Source organism: Juglans microcarpa x Juglans regia, chromosome 6D (genome assembly GCF_004785595.1).
Source record: "Juglans microcarpa x Juglans regia isolate MS1-56 chromosome 6D, Jm3101_v1.0, whole genome shotgun sequence".
Lineage (NCBI taxonomy): Eukaryota > Viridiplantae > Streptophyta > Magnoliopsida > Fagales > Juglandaceae > Juglans > Juglans microcarpa x Juglans regia.
In genome coordinates this window covers 12,598,311-12,615,598 of record NC_054604.1, presented here as the reverse complement: position 1 = coordinate 12,615,598, position 17,288 = coordinate 12,598,311, and the positions used below count along the sequence as shown (strand labels likewise).

The window sequence follows — 17,288 nt, the reverse complement described above, 5'->3', positions numbered from 1 at the left end:
CGTGTGTGTGTGTGTCTTAATTTTAATGTACTCTGAAAAACATGCTAAGCATATGTTCCAATTCCTATGCATGTGGCGAAATTGTTTTAAACCATTGATAGTTTATTGAACTAAGAATCCAATGGTATAGTTTCTTGAACTGTAGTTGTAATGTGCAATGTGGATAATAGTCCATGATTGGAAATCATGCTAATGGCTATCTTTTCCTTGTGTGATCATGGGCATATAGTCATGCAAAACCTTGTTGAAAGGATGAAATCTACCCAAAATACATGTATACAAGAAAACCATCGAATCAAAGAGGTAAAAAAACCACCAAACTAAGCCCTAAAACCACCGGGCCCTATCCCACATATACCAACTACCCCAAAAGAGATTATGCAATACTACAAGCAGCATAATGAACTCCCCCTAAAGCCCGAAAAAGCACCAAAACTCTTATCTCTAAATTAACCATAGTGAAAATTGTTTTAAAGTTTGCAAATCTTACAGAATCTTGTGTAAAATTGATATTTTTAATTTGGGTATTTAATTTTTTTATGTTTGATGTTTTTAATTTGGGTATTTAATTTTTTTATGTTTGATATTTTTAATTTGAGTATTTCATTTTTTTTATGTTTGATGTTTTTAATTTGGGTATTTCATTTTTTTATATTTGATGTTTGATGTTTGATCATTGATGATTGATCTTCCAACTTCCAATATATATGTTAATGATTGGATATTAATTGTTTGGTTTGTTGCTATGTTTGTTATAATTTCAGATTTATTGTTTACTTGAGTTTATGGATATGCCAGCAGATTCTAGTGCAAGCTCTCCTTTCCATATCCAGGGTACCCCTACCCCTACCCCTACACCTACCTCTACTCTTACTTCTATTTCTACCCCTACTCATGGCCCAATACCTACTTCCTACAGTACCTTGCCTTGCCCCTAAACCCAGCAAGAAACATACTTCCATAGTTTGGGCTCATTTGACTAAATTAGAGAGTGGTGACCCCAATAACCTCCAAGCCCAGTATAACCATTGTGAAAAAATTTATGGATGTCACTATAGGAAATAACACCTCACAATTAAATGTGCACTTAGAATAGCAATGTAAAAAAAGTCTAATATTAAGATCATTACAAGAGAAGAGTTAATCTAGACTAGAAATTGGACTTCAAAAAATGGCGGATGAGACTAGTGGGGTTGCAACTTTGAGGGGGTATACTAAGTATGATCCTGATGAGTGTAGAAGACACCTAGCTCGTATAGTCATCATGGATGAACTACCTTTTCAAATTGTTGATGGAAAATGGTTCCAAGTGTATTCTCGCTATTTAGAACCAATGTTTAATATTTATTCTCATCACATGGTGGCAAAGGATGTAAAAAAATATTTTTGGTCTGAAAAAAAGAAGTTAATGGGTGAATTGGCATGTCTTATCACTGATACTTGGAGATCAGTCTAAAATTTTAATTATATGTCTTTAACTGTGCATTTTGTTGATTGTCATTAGATATTGTATAAGAAAATTATAAAATTTTGTCAAATCACCAATCACAAATGTGAGACAATTAAGAAGGCCTTGGAGGCCGCAATAAAGGAGTAGGGGTTGACCTGAGTTGTTACAGTCACAGTTGATAATGTCTCATCTAACAATATCGTATTAGGACATCTGAAGACCTATCTTAGAAAGGCAAATAAGACAATTTTGGATGGTGAGTGTCTACATATGAGATGTATGACATATATTCTAAATTTTATTATCACTTATGGTTTGAGGGATTTTCATGACTCGATTGCTCGGGTCAGGACTGCTATGAGATGTGTGAGATCTTCTCCTTCAAGGTTGGAGAAATTCAAGGTTGTTACAAGGTCTGCGGCCCTAACATCCAAGAAGAGCTTTTGTACTGATATGGTTACACGATGGAACTTGATATTTTTTATGTAGGAAGCGGCCCAAGAATATAAACTGGCATTTGCATTATTGGGTGATGAAGATATCTAATATGTTAAATATTTTGATGATCACAGGAGATTGGGGAAATCCATAGATGATGATTTGGAAATTGTATCTATTTTTGTAGAGTTTTTTAGGTTTTTTTACGAGGTCACCATGACGATATCTAAAACTTTATACCCTGCATCCCATCAATTCTGTTAGCAAATATACAGGGTAAAAGAAGAATTAGATGGCATTGTCGCGGGTGGTCACATAAGGCTGCGGGAGATGGCATTGGTTATAAGGTCAAAATACGACAAGTATTAGGGAGATATTACTAGGGCTAATATTTTGTTATATGTAGCTGTCGTCCTTGACCCGAGATTTAAGGTGGATGACATGGTATTTGGATTGGGCCTTGCATAAGGGCAAACATGGGCGAAGCTTATTGCAGTAAGAGTTTGAAAAACCCTTAGTAGATTGTTTGATGAGTTTACCATCCTACGGGGTGGTAATATTGCGGCACCTACACCTGTCCCCCACCGGTTCAAGAAGTCGAGGTTGATAAAAGACGTAGATTAGACTAGGGTGAGAGGTTTGAGCAGACCCCTTTCATCCGGAGTTATGTAGAGGCTTAGTCAGAGATAGACAGATACTTAGCAATGAAGCTTCTACCATTTTTACGAGACTTCGATATATTAAGTTGATAGAAGGTGGATACTGTAAAGTATTCCATCATTGGAGAGATAGCCTGCAGTCTTTTGGCCATCCATGCTAGCACCGTAGCCTCAGAGTTGGCCTTTAGCACCGGAGCGTATGTATTTAATTTATTTCAAAGATCATTAGCTCCTATCACTGTGGAGGCTTTGATTTGCACGCAGAATTGAATCAAGGGAACTCCAATTCCGGATGTTCTTGAGTATGAGGAGGCCGACGTCGAAGGGGAGGGTGGTAATCAACCTGGATTTGTTATTTATTTTAATTTCATTTTCTAATTTCTTATTAATTTATTTGTTTTCATTTAATTGATATTCATTAATTTCATTTCAAATTTAATTGTTATAATGATACATGAGACGGTGTCTACAGCTACCTCCGATGTAGTATGACTTTGTATTGGATCAACCATTGCCATGGTTTGCACAATTTATACCTTATTTGTTTTTTGCATTTATAATTTTATATCATATTTTAATATCTAATTATTTTTCTTGTATGTTTTTTAGCTTTTATATTTTTCAATATACATATGTCGAATCCTAATGACCGATCTATGCTCATCTACCTCATCTTCATCTCAAATTCCAATTGCTCAATCTCAATCTCATCTTCGTTAGTACTTTTAATATTTTGTATTTTAATTTTTTTAATTTTTGTTTCATTTTATAACTTTATAATTCTAATTTGTTTTATTTTTAATTTATTAATATTTCAAGTTTTATAACTTATTAACTTTTATGATCTTGATTTTCAGTCTCACAACAATCGACACAACTCACCACTCAGTGAACTCACTGCCACAACGCCACCCCAAATTGATCAAATTGAAAAGTTATAAGCTATAATTATTAATTTATAATTAAGTGTAATGTTGTTACAATAGTTAATAGTATAATTTGTAATATTTAATATTTTTAGAAGAGTTTGTAATATTGTAATAGTTTATTAGTTCTCTTAGAGTCTTAATTTATATAATTATAAATTGTAATAGCTTAGTGTTTTAGTGATGATTATTATTTAATTAGTTAATAATTGAAATTTAGTATATAGTTAATAGTTCTATATATATTTTTTAATTTTGAAATATATTTATTTTTTTTAGTTAAATTCTGGGTCCAAAGTGGCCCAAAAACAGATTTTGAACCCAAAGTGGCCTAAAAATAGATTTTGGGCCAGTTAGGGCCCAGAAAACTGAGCTGGGCTGAAGGCTCAGTAGGGGGCGGACAGATGGGGTACACCCCTGCGCCCCAGCAAACGGACAGAGTACCCCGCCTCCACATGGGCAGGGATGGGGTATGGGGAACAATTCCCCATACCCCACCCATGCGGGGCGGAGGGCAGGTAGCACCCCTACTAATCACTATAACTAATACTAGTATATATATATACTAATATTAATAGTCTAATATGGACTATAGTTATACTTATACTAAAATAGTTATACTAAATTACTATAACTAATATTATACTATAGTATTATATATAAATCACAATAATTTTTTTTAATAGGTTAAATTACTATAACAAAATATATGTAACTATATATAGTATTACTATAGTATTAGTATAGTATATATACTATTATAGTGATACTACCATAATATATACTATATATTATGCATATAGACTAAATTTTAGTCCCAAAGGCCAAACGCCGTTGTTTAATATGAGCCTGGGTTGCTTCTATCTAGTTTTCAAAATCGTGTCATTTAATGGGGATATATATATATATATATATATATATATATATATATTATGGTTAACCCCCCACCGGCGCCGCGACCATCTCTGCTCTGCCTCTCGAGTTCCTAAGTCCCTGTAGCCGTCTCTCACGCTCAGCTCCTCTCTCACGCCGTCAACAACCCCTCGCCGTTGACACTGTTGGTCCGTTCTGTTCTCCACTTCGAGTTGTTCCCTAGGCTATAGAATCACATATATAGTTTTCTTCTCTCTCGGCGAGCTAATCGGTATGTGAACATATATGCTTTTTAATTTTCAAAATCTTACATTTACTTCATGAATCATTACAATGTTTCAATTCATTTCTAATTGATTAATTTCATTTAGGTTTTTTTTTTAATCGAAATTACAGATTTAAGATTTAGGGTTTTTTTTACAGATTTTGAAATCTGATTAGGGTTTATATTTTATAATTTTTTTGTATAGCTCCCCATCAGGCTGAATCTGTATTTTATAATTGTGGAAGGTATAATTTTATATTATAGGATTTAGGGTTTATATATGTTGTATGGCTCCCCCATCAAGGATGAACATGTATAGTTCTCCATCCAGCTGAAAATAGCTTGATTTCTTTTCCTTTTGATTTTGTGGGTAATTTTATTTGTTTGTTCATATATATCTGTTAGTAGATTTAAACTTAATAAATTTTTTTGAGTTGAATGAATGTCAATCAGTGATTCTACTGGTTTGGTTTTCTTGTGTGTTCTGTGTTATCTTGAATCATTACAATGTTTCTTGCATTGTGTATATTCTCTATTTGAATTTCTTTATGTGTGAATTCTGAGTATATTATTTTTGTGTGTATTCTCTATTTGAATTTTCTGTTATTGCATTGATGATCTTCCGTTCTCTATTAATCTTTATTTTGTGTATTGATATAAGAAATCCAGAAGCTTTTTCTCTTGTGCTATGTAACGAGAGGCAGGGTACTTTGCCCTTTTGGCTTGTTGTTGCAATTCCTGTACTTGAGATTCCTTTATATCAATTTAATTTGGTGTCTATTAAACACTTATAAAAAAAGTTATTTTTGGTTGATTCTTCTTTTTTTTTTCTTTTTTTTTTTGTGTATTTTTTGTGAACTGGTATCATATGTGCATAACTGCATATTATAAAAACTTTAATAGGCTTCTGATTTAGGGTTTATTTTGTTGTTACAGATTTTTTTTATATCAGATTTTATATTTTTATTATAGATTTTTCTATAGCAGTTTTTTTGTTATAGCACATTTTTATGGCAGCAAATTTTTTACATGGGAGCAATATTTTTATGGCAGCTTTTTTTATAGTAAATGATTAAAACTGAAAAATTAAACTGAACTGGATCGAAACCAATAAAACTAGAAATATCAATTTAAGAGGTAACTAGTGCGTAATTAATTTTATAAAAATATAAAATTAATACATACTGATTCGATCATAAATTTTATCTAAAACCGGACAGACATGTTATACTCCTAATTTTACCCCCTCACCTTTGTGATTCAATCGCTTTTGCCGGCTGCTACTATTTAAGTCGTCATCTTCATTTTTTGTTCACAGGAATTGAAGAATAAGGAGGAAGAGAATAATAATAAGAAGAAGAAGAAGAAGGTGGGATGTCGTACCTGCTGCCGCACCTGCACTCCGGATGGGCTGTAGATCAGGCCATCCTGGCCGAGGAAGAGCGACTCGTTGTCATCCGTTTCGGTCATGACTGGGACGAGACCTGCATGCAGGTTCCTCTCCTTCTCTCTCCCTTTCTCTCGATGTGTTTTTGAGATCTATTTTATGTCAGATGGTTATTCGAAATTCGGGGTTTAACGCTATTTTTTTTTTTTTACTAGATGAAATTCATGTATCTTATTTCACTAATTACGAACTCAGAAACCCTATTCTTACATAACACGTATATTGCTAGTAAACCCACTGTATTGTAGAACAAAAGAACTGAAATTTGTATTTACCCACAGTATTGACTGCGACTTCGCTATAAAGTTTTGTAATCTTTAGGTTAGTGGGTACTCCTGGCAATGGAGAACTTGTTCTTGTTTAAGTTTTTTGTTCGTCTCATCATTAGTGCGATGCTTCTTTGCTCAACAAGGCTAATACTCATGGTTTTTCAATTTTCTGATTGCTAGAGTTTATTCGTCATTTGATTTGTTTAAAAGAACTACCGTTATTGTTTAATAGGAAAGATTGCTAATCTAGATCAGTGTTTTTGGCATAAAAGGCTTTAAACTTTTTCCCTTTGCTAAAAGTTTTCTTTATATCGCGCCTGCAAGTTTTGTTTTACTTTAGATCGTTTGAAGTGGTAATTTTTTCACATGCCATACCATACGCGTCTACATACCCTATACAAACAATATGCTTTTGTAGTTAATTTGGTGGCTAGTGGAATTTGGGGAACCATTGTCATGGTAAATATTTATTTGCATGCATTGATGGGACATGATGTGGAGTCCGTTCTAAACCAGCAGTAAGGTTGAGAGTTGTAACAGGATGACAGCCGTTAGCCAGTATGGAATTCGGTCACATTATATGAATGGATCTTTTTGGTTGAAATATGACTTGATACAGCCAATCCCCAATTTAATTGGGCTTAACAATTGTGTTCTAGAGTTTTATATTGAGCCTGTATGCTTTATTGAGAGGGCTTAGAGTTCTTTAGATGCTCTGGCCTGATGCCCAAGGGAGACGCAGACTTTTTTCTTGATAGAAAATGGAGTACGAATTTGGGTTGGCAACTCATTTTGAAATACAAAACACGAAAAAGTCCATTAGTTCTGAGGGCACCACAGTTCTAAACAGATGCTGTCAGGTACTGTGGGGTTAAATGGCTAGGCAAGCAACAGTAATATAATTGTTTTTTGGAAAATGCTATATGCAATCGTTTTGGCACACCCCTTACGCACGAAACATAATGTGGCAATATTAAATGCTGTGTTTTGAAACCAGCATTTTCCCCTTCTTCTCCCTTCTGCAAAATCATCTCCCCTTCTTTTCTTCTCCTATGCAGAATATGAGAGCACAGCCATGCCCTCTCCCCTTATTCTCTTCTCCTCTGCGAAATCAGCTCCGATTTTCAGCTCCCCTTCTCTTCTTCTCTGATCTCCGAATCAGCCACACTCAACGTGAATAAACTAACCCAGTTGGATCTTGTCACTAAGAATCAGCTCATCATGCTCATCAGGGAGGGATACATAAGTGGCATGAGAGGAATCCGAAACCTTGAGATAAAAGCCTTTGGTTTGGGAACAACTCACCGCCTGCAAGCACCGGAACAATGCTCACAACTTGCAATAGCAACGACCTCTGCTCTCTGGCAACCTTTATATCTGTGTTCATGTGCTGCAGAAGCCTGAGGAGGACACTGGGAACAAGATGAGCCATGTTCGGGGCCTTCAATTTGCATTAGACTGAAAACCCCAGACACAGAAATCTTAAATATTCAGATGTGAACACAAAAATCTTGCAGAAAGTGTTATACTTTAGATACCTTTTAACATTTCTCTCAATCTCCTGGTTTGAGACAAGGAATCAAATCAGTGGACTTTGACGGCTTGCAGAGTAGGCAAACTGGGATTATACTTCAGACCCAGATGAATCTGTTTCACAAACAGTGTTTACCGTGGAAAACCAAAACTGAAAAAATTTCACCCTAAATAGTTAGAGATGCAGATTTGGAAGGTCTGAACTTTTTGTACTAAACCGAAAAAAAAAACCTTAATGATAGAACCCAATACACACAAATTAAATATTTGGGTTCCAAACTTCCAACAATTGGTAGTAGTTGTCGTCTACAGCTTGGGGCGATGGGGAACAAAGGTACTCACCAACCAAGAAGAGAAGGACTCAGACTGATATTAAAAATTGTACTCTCTTTGAAAAATTATAGATAAACTCGTGTGGGAAAACTTTGGGTTGGGCATGAAGTCTTATAGACTAGAGTCTAGAGAGCCAAAACAGAAAATATGGAAGGGTAAAAGGCACTTTTCTGGAAGAAAATATGGAGAAGGATCTTGAGAATTGTTTGTACCGAACGATGTGCTGAAAATTTGCAGGAAATAGAGAAAAAGGTGCAAGGGGTATCATTGATGTCAGAGAAGACAAGGGGAGAGAAGACACTGGTTTCAAAATGCCAAAACGCAGCAGCGTCATGTTTCCTGCGCAAGGGGTGTGCCAAAATGATTCCATATAGTGTTTTCCTTCTTTTTGTTAAAAGTAATACCCCCAGGGGAATTTGAATCCCTGCTGCCACTAGTGTAACCTTTTAGGAGGTTTCATTTGATTTAATACAAAATACATGATTTTTTGATGATGTGGAACACCAAGGCAGGGCTCTTACAATACAAAATAGGAGTTTTATAATTCTTTGATGATTTTCTAAGTTCCAAAAGCCTAAATGGAAACAATATTTTTTGAAATCATTATCCCTTGCTCCATCTTTTCTGTGTGATTATCAGTGCTGTATTTTTTGGATGAGTAAATGATCCTATTTCTCTTTTAGTTTGTTGTGAAAGCTGTCTTTGTCCTCGATTAATGTCTGCTTTTGGTCCAATTTATTTGTTTTGGATTTTAGATGGATGAAGTGCTAGCATCTGTTGCTGAGACACTTAAGAACTTTGCTGTAATCTATCTTGTGGACATCACCGAGGTGCCTGATTTCAACACAATGTACGAGCTCTATGACCCATCCACAGTGATGTTCTTCTTCCGAAACAAGCACATTATGATTGACCTTGGCACTGGAAACAACAATAAGATTAACTGGGCTATGAAGGACAAGCAAGAGTTCATCGACATTGTGGAGACGGTGTATCGTGGCGCAAGGAAGGGTCGTGGTTTGGTTATTGCACCAAAGGACTACTCCACCAAGTACCGCTACTAAGTCCACATGCAAGTTGAAGTTGATTTGAAGTTTGTAAGATCATATGTCGAAACCTAGCTGCATATGCATTATTTTAAAAAGCTGGAGTTATTTGAAAACTTGTTGCTCTGAACTTGAATTCGAAGAAGTCAATGATCAGTGATCACAAGGACGGCTTTCTATGCTTGACAGAACTCCTGGACATGTACCAAGAAAGTGCTATTTAAATGAAATTAACTACTACCAGCCCTAGCTAGCATTTAATATCTAAAATCGATGCTGTTCGTATATGAGTTTAAGCAGCATGTCTGAACGGAATATCACTAGAAGTTCTAAACTAATATTTAGGCTGCCCAAAGCGTTTACTTGCTTTGATTGAAACAACAATCTGGACATTGACCAGTGGGAGTTAATTTCAGTGCTCCCATTGCTGTGAGCATATGTAAGTAAACATTAGACTAATTACTGAGCATCTCTCGAATCGTATCATGTTAACCAGCCTGCAATGTGCTAACGATGGTTGCGCAGAAGTACCTGACATGACTTCAAATTTAGCTTTGAAGTTGATCATCCTGCTTGGAGAGCTAGATAGGACTCATAGGAGGATGTTCAACAAAGAGTTTTGGCCCTAGATCAAACCCTAAACCTTTCAAATTTGAGGTCTTTTGAACCCAAGAAACTCTTAAGTACCACCGTTGTCATTGAAGCCAGGAGAAGCAATGCCAATAAATCAGCGGCGTTCCAGCTCTGCTAGAAGATTTAAAAAAATAATAATAATAAAATAAAATAAAAAAAATTTGTCATACAGGCGCTGGGCTTTTGGAATATAGAATCTTTGGGTTAAATAGAGACTTATTTAAGTTGAAGCCCATATCCAAGTTAAGGACTTAACAATGGTAAACAAATATAACGAACTTCAGCTCCAATTGGAACTACAAGAACAATTAAACAGAAATCCTATGGGTGCAAAAAATTCAGGGTAACCTGGTTAACAAGGAGTCATGTGAGCATAATTTTTTTTTTTTTTTAAAAAAAAGCTATCTACAGTCGGGGGGCGTAACCACGGGAAAGTCGATGCCCACGTGGATAATGAAACAGCCTCGTTTGGACAATGTGACTATTATAAAACAAACTACTGAGAGAAAATCTGAGACTACTGAGTCCATTGACGAAATTAGGGACCAACAACAATGGTGTATCGAGAGCCACGATGGTACGAAAGCATTGCCTCTAATCAAAATTCTTCAAGTGGCTGGCATTCATTACGGACCTAATAAAATGTCTGAGACTACCATCGTTGTCATTGAAGCCTGGAGAACCAATGTCAATAAATCAGCGACGTTCCAACCCAAAAAAAAAAAAAAAAAAAATGGTCAAACAACCCAGGGCTTTTGGAGTATAGAATCTTTTGGTTAAATAGAGACTAATATCAAAGGTCTCTATTTAAGTTAAAGACCATATCCAAGTTAAAGACTGGTAAACAAATATAACGAACTTCAGCTCCAATCGGAACTACACAAACAATTAAACAGAAATCCAATGGGTGCAAAAAATTCAGGGTAACCTGGTTAACAAGGAGTCATGTGAGCACAATATTCTTTTATGAAAAAAGCTATCTGCAATCGGGGGGCGTAATTGCGGGGAAGTTGGTGCCCACATGGAAAATGAAATGGCCTCGTTTGGATAGTGTGACTATTATGAAACAAACTCCTGAGAGAAAATCCAAGACCATTGAGTCCATTGACGAAATTAGGGACCAACGACAATGGTGTATCAAAAGCCGTGATGGTACGAAAGCATCGCCTCTGATCAAAATTCTTCAAGTGGCTGGCGCTCGTTACGGACCTAATAAAATGTTTGAGACTGCCTTTGGAGGTTGACATGAATGGCGGCGTCGTTAATTATGATAATGTGAGAACACCCAAGATGTTGGTTAGTCTTAGGAGCTGCAAATTTTTTGGAGAAATGAAACAGAATTAATGGGTAGTTTTTAACAGCTTTCTCTATTTACTTTTCGGCCATAAAATTCAGAGATCGCAAGTGAACGAAACTTGATCGGACGTCTTCGAGAATTGTGGGTCTCGTCGATGAGGGAAAGAGAGAGAGAGAGAGAGAGTGGTGGAGGTCGGGGGATCAGAAGTGAACGAAGACCCACGAAGACGATAATAACCCACAAAGATGAGAGACCCCTCCCTTCGAAGAAGAAGAGCTCTGAATGCAGCTCTGACCTTTCTATTTTCATTTGTTTTTGTTTTTTTTAAATGATAGGAGGACGTGGCAGGACAACCCCCCTGCAGTTACGCCCTCGACTGTACGTAGAAGAACTATTCTTTTATTTATGGAACATCATTCATAGGGCTGACGTGGTAGGACGACTCCCCCGTGGCTACACCCCTGACTGTATGTAGAAGAACTGTTCTTTTATATATGGGCCATCGTTCATAGGAGTGCTAACAGCATGGTGTGGGTGGTCCCCTTTTAGCACCCCTCCTCGGCATGGACGGGGGGAGGTTTTGCCCCTTGGACTCCAGCCACACACTACGGGGCATGGGGTGTCCCTTCTGCATGCTGGGGGGAGGATTGACATTGTTAATTCGTTTGTCTATCCCACCTCGCCCACCCACAGTGAAAAATAATCGGAAAACACTAAAAAAGTCCAAAACAACAAGAAATCCACAAAATCACATATCCATCCACAACAAATCCTTAGATCCGTCCACAACAAATCCAAAAACCATAAAAAATAAAAAATAAAATAAAAAATAAAACAACGAAAGCAAGTTACTACAACAAATCTGAGTCTGAGTAAAGAACGAGGATTACGAATGACTGTGGGTCTCTTTGCAAACCACAACCACACTTCAAGAAGTTTAAATTCAATTACTTATGAGACATGATTTTAAAGTCAAATTACAACCTCAAAATAAACAGTCATTCAATAAGTATAATCATAGTTAAACGAAGTACTAATCAATCTATTGCATAAGTAGCAAGATAAATTATAATTAGAAGCTAAAACTAGATAAGGAAAGATGCATTAGGATTTGATTTAATAAATAAATTTACGAAGTTAGAGATGAATAATCTTTTTTATAAGTGGAACAATGTATCTTTTCTTAATTCTTATTATCATTAAAAATCATAAGGGAATTATTGCATTACATAATAAGAAATTATTACAAAGCCCAAACAAGCACCGAAACTGGCAAACATAATCCTCACACTGTAATTCTCCATGAAAAATGATTAGGTAGGTCCTCACGTAGACAATCTATAGGGTGAAACGTGTCAGCACCTTATAAATTTTTTTTATTTCTTATTATAACTTATTTTTATAATAAGAAATAATTTTTTTGTTTGGTTTTCAAATTGGGCTGAATTTTTCTGAATTTAAGCTTATGATTAAGTAGTCGATTGAGTCAAGGTGATTTTGGAAGAGAGGCCATCACAAGATCAAATTAATCACATCCCTATAAACTATAAAAGATCAATGTATATTATTTTCCTATAAGTTTTGGGGAGCCATGCCACCTAGTATTAAGTTGGGTCCATCGATCCTTGCGATACTCTGTCTATAATCTATTCTATGGCCATATAACAAAAGGAAAATACTCTTAATTATAAATAAATTACATAAAAATAATTATATAAATTGATGTGATTTAATATTACTCATCTAATTATAAAATTATTTTTATTATAAAATTTTCATTATTTATTATTTCACACATCACACATCACATTTATTTTTATTTTTTTAAAATTATTTTAGTTTTATTCCTCTTAAATTAATAAATTATTTTATTTCTTATCCATATATTATATATTTATTAAAAAAATTAAAAAATTATATACAGTACAAAGATAATAAATAGTTATTATTATTATTATAATAGCCTGTCCGTTGATATACTCAAATGAAAAGTTGGATGATAGCCTCTCCATCTCACATAGTTCTACTAGTACAATCATTTTTTTTTTTTTTTGTAAGTTTTGTAGGTATTAGCCCCTAGATGGAGAGCTCATTTATAATTTTCTACGCTCATAATATCTCTTCTATTAGCTGTAAATTATTTTGTAGTGATTAATTTTTATTTTAAAATAAAATAATAACAGATTTTCTCTTTCTATCATACTCCAACTTCCAGGCTAGCAAGAGATTTCTAAAATAAAATAAAATAACGATAGATTTCTAAAATAAAATAAAATTGTTAGAAATATTATATCAGAATACACAGTAGAAGCGATGTTATCTCGAGTAGTAAATTTTGGGTCTAGTGCAATTGTTCTGCAGATTTTTCATTGTAATTGTTCATCCAAAATCATCATCGTCGATAGTGGAGTATGCTATGTGACAAGATCATAGTACTACTCACATATTCCATAGCCTAAATCCTAGGACAAAAGAAAACCACACTTGAGAGAGAAATTTTTACTTTTTGTGCTACAAATGCCTTATCCAAAGGGGAGATGGGCTATATAAATAGCCCAAGTGTAACCCTTGGCTGGCTATTAAAGGCCAACCATCAAGACTCATGAAGTGGCTATTAAGCTATTTCATAACCCCTAGTCAAGAGAAGGGGAAAGGGTGTCCACTATGGGCGCCCCTTTACTACATCTCCTACTAGCACATAGTAGGCAAAATCCCAAGTCTGTATCTTTTAATATGTTCTCAATCTTGATCATACTGACAAATAGGTTGTACGACCATCATAACAATATTTCTAAAAGTGTCTCATTATACCCTGACTCATTTGGTCAAATCAGACAAAACATCACTAATCCCTCTCGAGTTTGAATGACTCAGAGCAATACTTAATTTCCATAAAACAGGATGTACCCACAGCTGTATCACTACTTCAAAGAAGTAACATAACTTGTCAGCAGTCAGTATAAACACAATATTGATGTGCTACCAAATAGTTTTCCTTCACCCTCATATCATTTAGTTTTAGTCTAGTCGCTTTTCTAGCAATATCTTTTTAGATCGAATTATTCATGGTCAGACAACATGCCAAAGTAGCAGACACTAAAATCTCAACCTCTTGACATCGTCAAAAGCTTTTAAAAAAAAACATAAATAAATTAAGGTCATCAATCATGATCTATAGGACTCACACGATGAGGAAGTAATGATCTCATTCATTCACCTTTATTGTTGGTTGTAAAAGTATATGTAGTATGAAATACATGATACCGTGGAGTTCTATTTCCAAAAGTGCTATGTCTAATTTCAATACATCCTACAAATCCTAGTCTAGTCGCTATCTCAATGCCTAACCCGAGTTCCTCCATTTGCTCGCTATCCAAAATGCCAAAGAGGATATCGCATCTAGCTAAACCACATGTTACACAGATTGTGGGCTATCCATGTACGGTCTTAACAAATAACAAAGATCTCATCTTAGCATAACTAAGGTGATATATAATATATATATATATTTATATATATATATATTTTGTGTCAACCATCTCTATATGCTACATAAGCATCAAGGAACACAATGTCTCATATTTGTTCACTACCTAAGCTGTAACGCTCGTCCTTGTGGTGGGACTTTAAAAAATAATTTTAGAAAATGAGACGGGAATTATTGAACCTTTTAAAATCTTTTTTTTCCTTCCCAGCATATAAAAGATTCTATATTTAAAATTAAAATCTACTTTGTATATTAAAAGAGAGTTTATAGCGAAAATCATTAAATTAATCAGAAAGTCCTTTTACAAAAAAAATATTATTTCATACATTACATTAACATGCCTAGGCTTCTATCACCCTTCTCTTGGGCCATGTCTGTCCTGACACTCCGTCCTCATTTTGTTCCTGGAAGGGAGATGGACATACATAAAAATAAAATAAGTTGAATACTCAATAAACATTATTTCATACTGTAAAAATATACTAACATATGTTTTCATTTCTCATAAAACATTTTCCACACATTGTACATTCCTTCATAAAGAAACTAAATCGTTCCATACATTCAATTACTCTTATCACTTTTTATCTGGCTTGTATACATTGTTACGCCTTATATTTTGGGGTTAGTGAACTTTTGGATCCGGCTTCCGTTCATGGCCACAGGTTGAGAATTTGTTTCAATCAAGGGGTAGCACTGGGTGCACTACCAATGCTACTTACCCAGCATTGCAATATGTCCAGTCCATGGGTACCATTATTCATTCAGTCATGGTTGTTACGTAGTTTCATACATTAAAACATTCATTTTCTTTTTTTTCCTTTCAGTCCTTTCATTTTCAGTCTTTTCATTTATTAGTCAATTTCATTTTATAAACATCATTTCATAGCATCCATTAAACATTCTTTCACGACATCATTTAAACATATTTCGTAACATCATTTAAACTTCATTTCATCGCATCATTTAGACTTCATTTCTTAGCATCAAACATAAGCTGCAACATTTCATTTCAAAGAACATAAAGACAATAGTTACTACATACCACATCTATTTCACATGCATACAAATATTCTTGAGGTGCATAAAAACGGACTGTCAAGAAAGGCCATTACATACATATACCTTAAAACGTTATTACTTAGCATACTCATAAACACCATTTCATTTTCCTTCATTGTATAAAAAGAACATTTCTCATAAAAGTTTCATTTTCATATCATTTAGAAAATTCTATAAGAGTATGAACATAATACTTACCTGGATTCCATGTTATTTTCATTTCATGCAATACATTCATATGCGTGTCAGATGGCAACCTACATGTATACATAACCTTAACATCATTGCCTTTTTAAGTGCATATGCAACTTAAAATTAGAAATGCATAAAACTACTCTTAACTTATACTTCCTTCACTTAGACCCATTCAAGTCACACTTCCAACACTTGACATTCAACTTCATGTCCTTATACCTTAAAGTGAATCTCCATGGTTCACTTTAAAGGTTAAGGCACAATCCTATCAACTTCATTTCTCCATTTATTCATGCATAATACACAACTTTAAGCCAACCTTGAGGCTTAAACATTATAAACTTATACTTAAGACAGGCTATCCATTACATATTGTAGATCTATCCAATACATGCATCCAACCATTCACACATGTACCTTATCCATTTTATCATCTAAGATCAACATATAGCTCACTAAAACTCCCACTTGTGTATACAAGCTCCATACACACCGACACTAACATCCAACTCAAATTACACATATACCTTGCCTTGTTATCACCTAAGTTCAACATACAATCTACCTTAAACATCCACTTATTTTTACAAGCTTCCTACAAGCTAACACAATCCCAACCAACAAATCCCTTCACATAGCATGTCCAAACTACATAGTTTATTTCAACACTTCACACGACATACAACCACATCACAACTACACCACATCCCATCACTTCACATAGTTCACAACCACTTTCCAAACTGCACAGTGATCCCATCACTTCACTGGCATCCGACCACTTCACAACTATACCATCACCCCCCACTAATTCACACAATTCACAACCACATTCTAACTACACAGTAATCTTATCACTTCACAACATACCGCCATATCACAAACTACTCTATTCACTATCTACAGTTCACAACACAGAGCATAGTTCACAATAATTCCATCACCTCACAAATCACAACTACATCACAAACTTCACATTTAATCCCCATCACTTCATACTACACAACCATTCTACTTACACCATTCAAAATCTAAAACTCACAACACAGAGCACATTTCATAACATTCCATTTCAACTTCAGAACACAATATTCCATCATTGTATATCATACCACCATACTACAAACTACAACACAACTGCAGCTTCACAAACACAACAATTCTAAATGTAAAGGGATAGAAAATATACCTTAAATCGAGGCATGCTGTGTGGTGGTTCTCGGTGGGCTGTTTGGTGCACAACATTATCCCCTTAGTGGCTCACGATGGTGTTTGGTGAATGGATATGATGCTCATGGTGGCTAAGTTAGAGTTGAATGGATGTGTGTGTGTTGTCATGGACTAGAGGGGTAGTTTCCGTGGCTAGCGTGGTGCA

At 35.1% G+C, this 17,288-nt stretch overlaps 1 protein-coding gene across 1 annotated transcript; it reads left to right on the top strand.

Moving 5' to 3' along the window:
* Positions 1 to 4,433: 4,433 nt before the first annotated feature.
* LOC121234529 (thioredoxin-like protein YLS8) lies at positions 4,434 to 9,509 on the top strand. Its single transcript, XM_041130493.1, has 3 exons — positions 4,434 to 4,617; positions 5,930 to 6,105; positions 8,949 to 9,509. The coding sequence occupies exons 2-3, from the start codon at positions 5,986 to 5,988 to the stop codon at positions 9,255 to 9,257; spliced, it is 429 nt and encodes a 142-aa protein (XP_040986427.1). The 5' UTR covers positions 4,434 to 4,617; positions 5,930 to 5,985; the 3' UTR covers positions 9,258 to 9,509.
* The last annotated feature ends 7,779 nt before the right edge of the window (positions 9,510 to 17,288 follow it).

Excerpts from the sequence above, each read along its gene's own strand:
- LOC121234529 (XM_041130493.1), top strand. The coding sequence starts at position 5,986 with ATGTCGTACCTGCTGCCGCACCTGCACTCCGGATGGGCTGTAGATCAG. Across the intron at positions 6,106-8,948 it reads GGGACGAGACCTGCATGCAG|ATGGATGAAGTGCTAGCATC; the intron begins GTTCCTCTCCTT and ends TTTGGATTTTAG.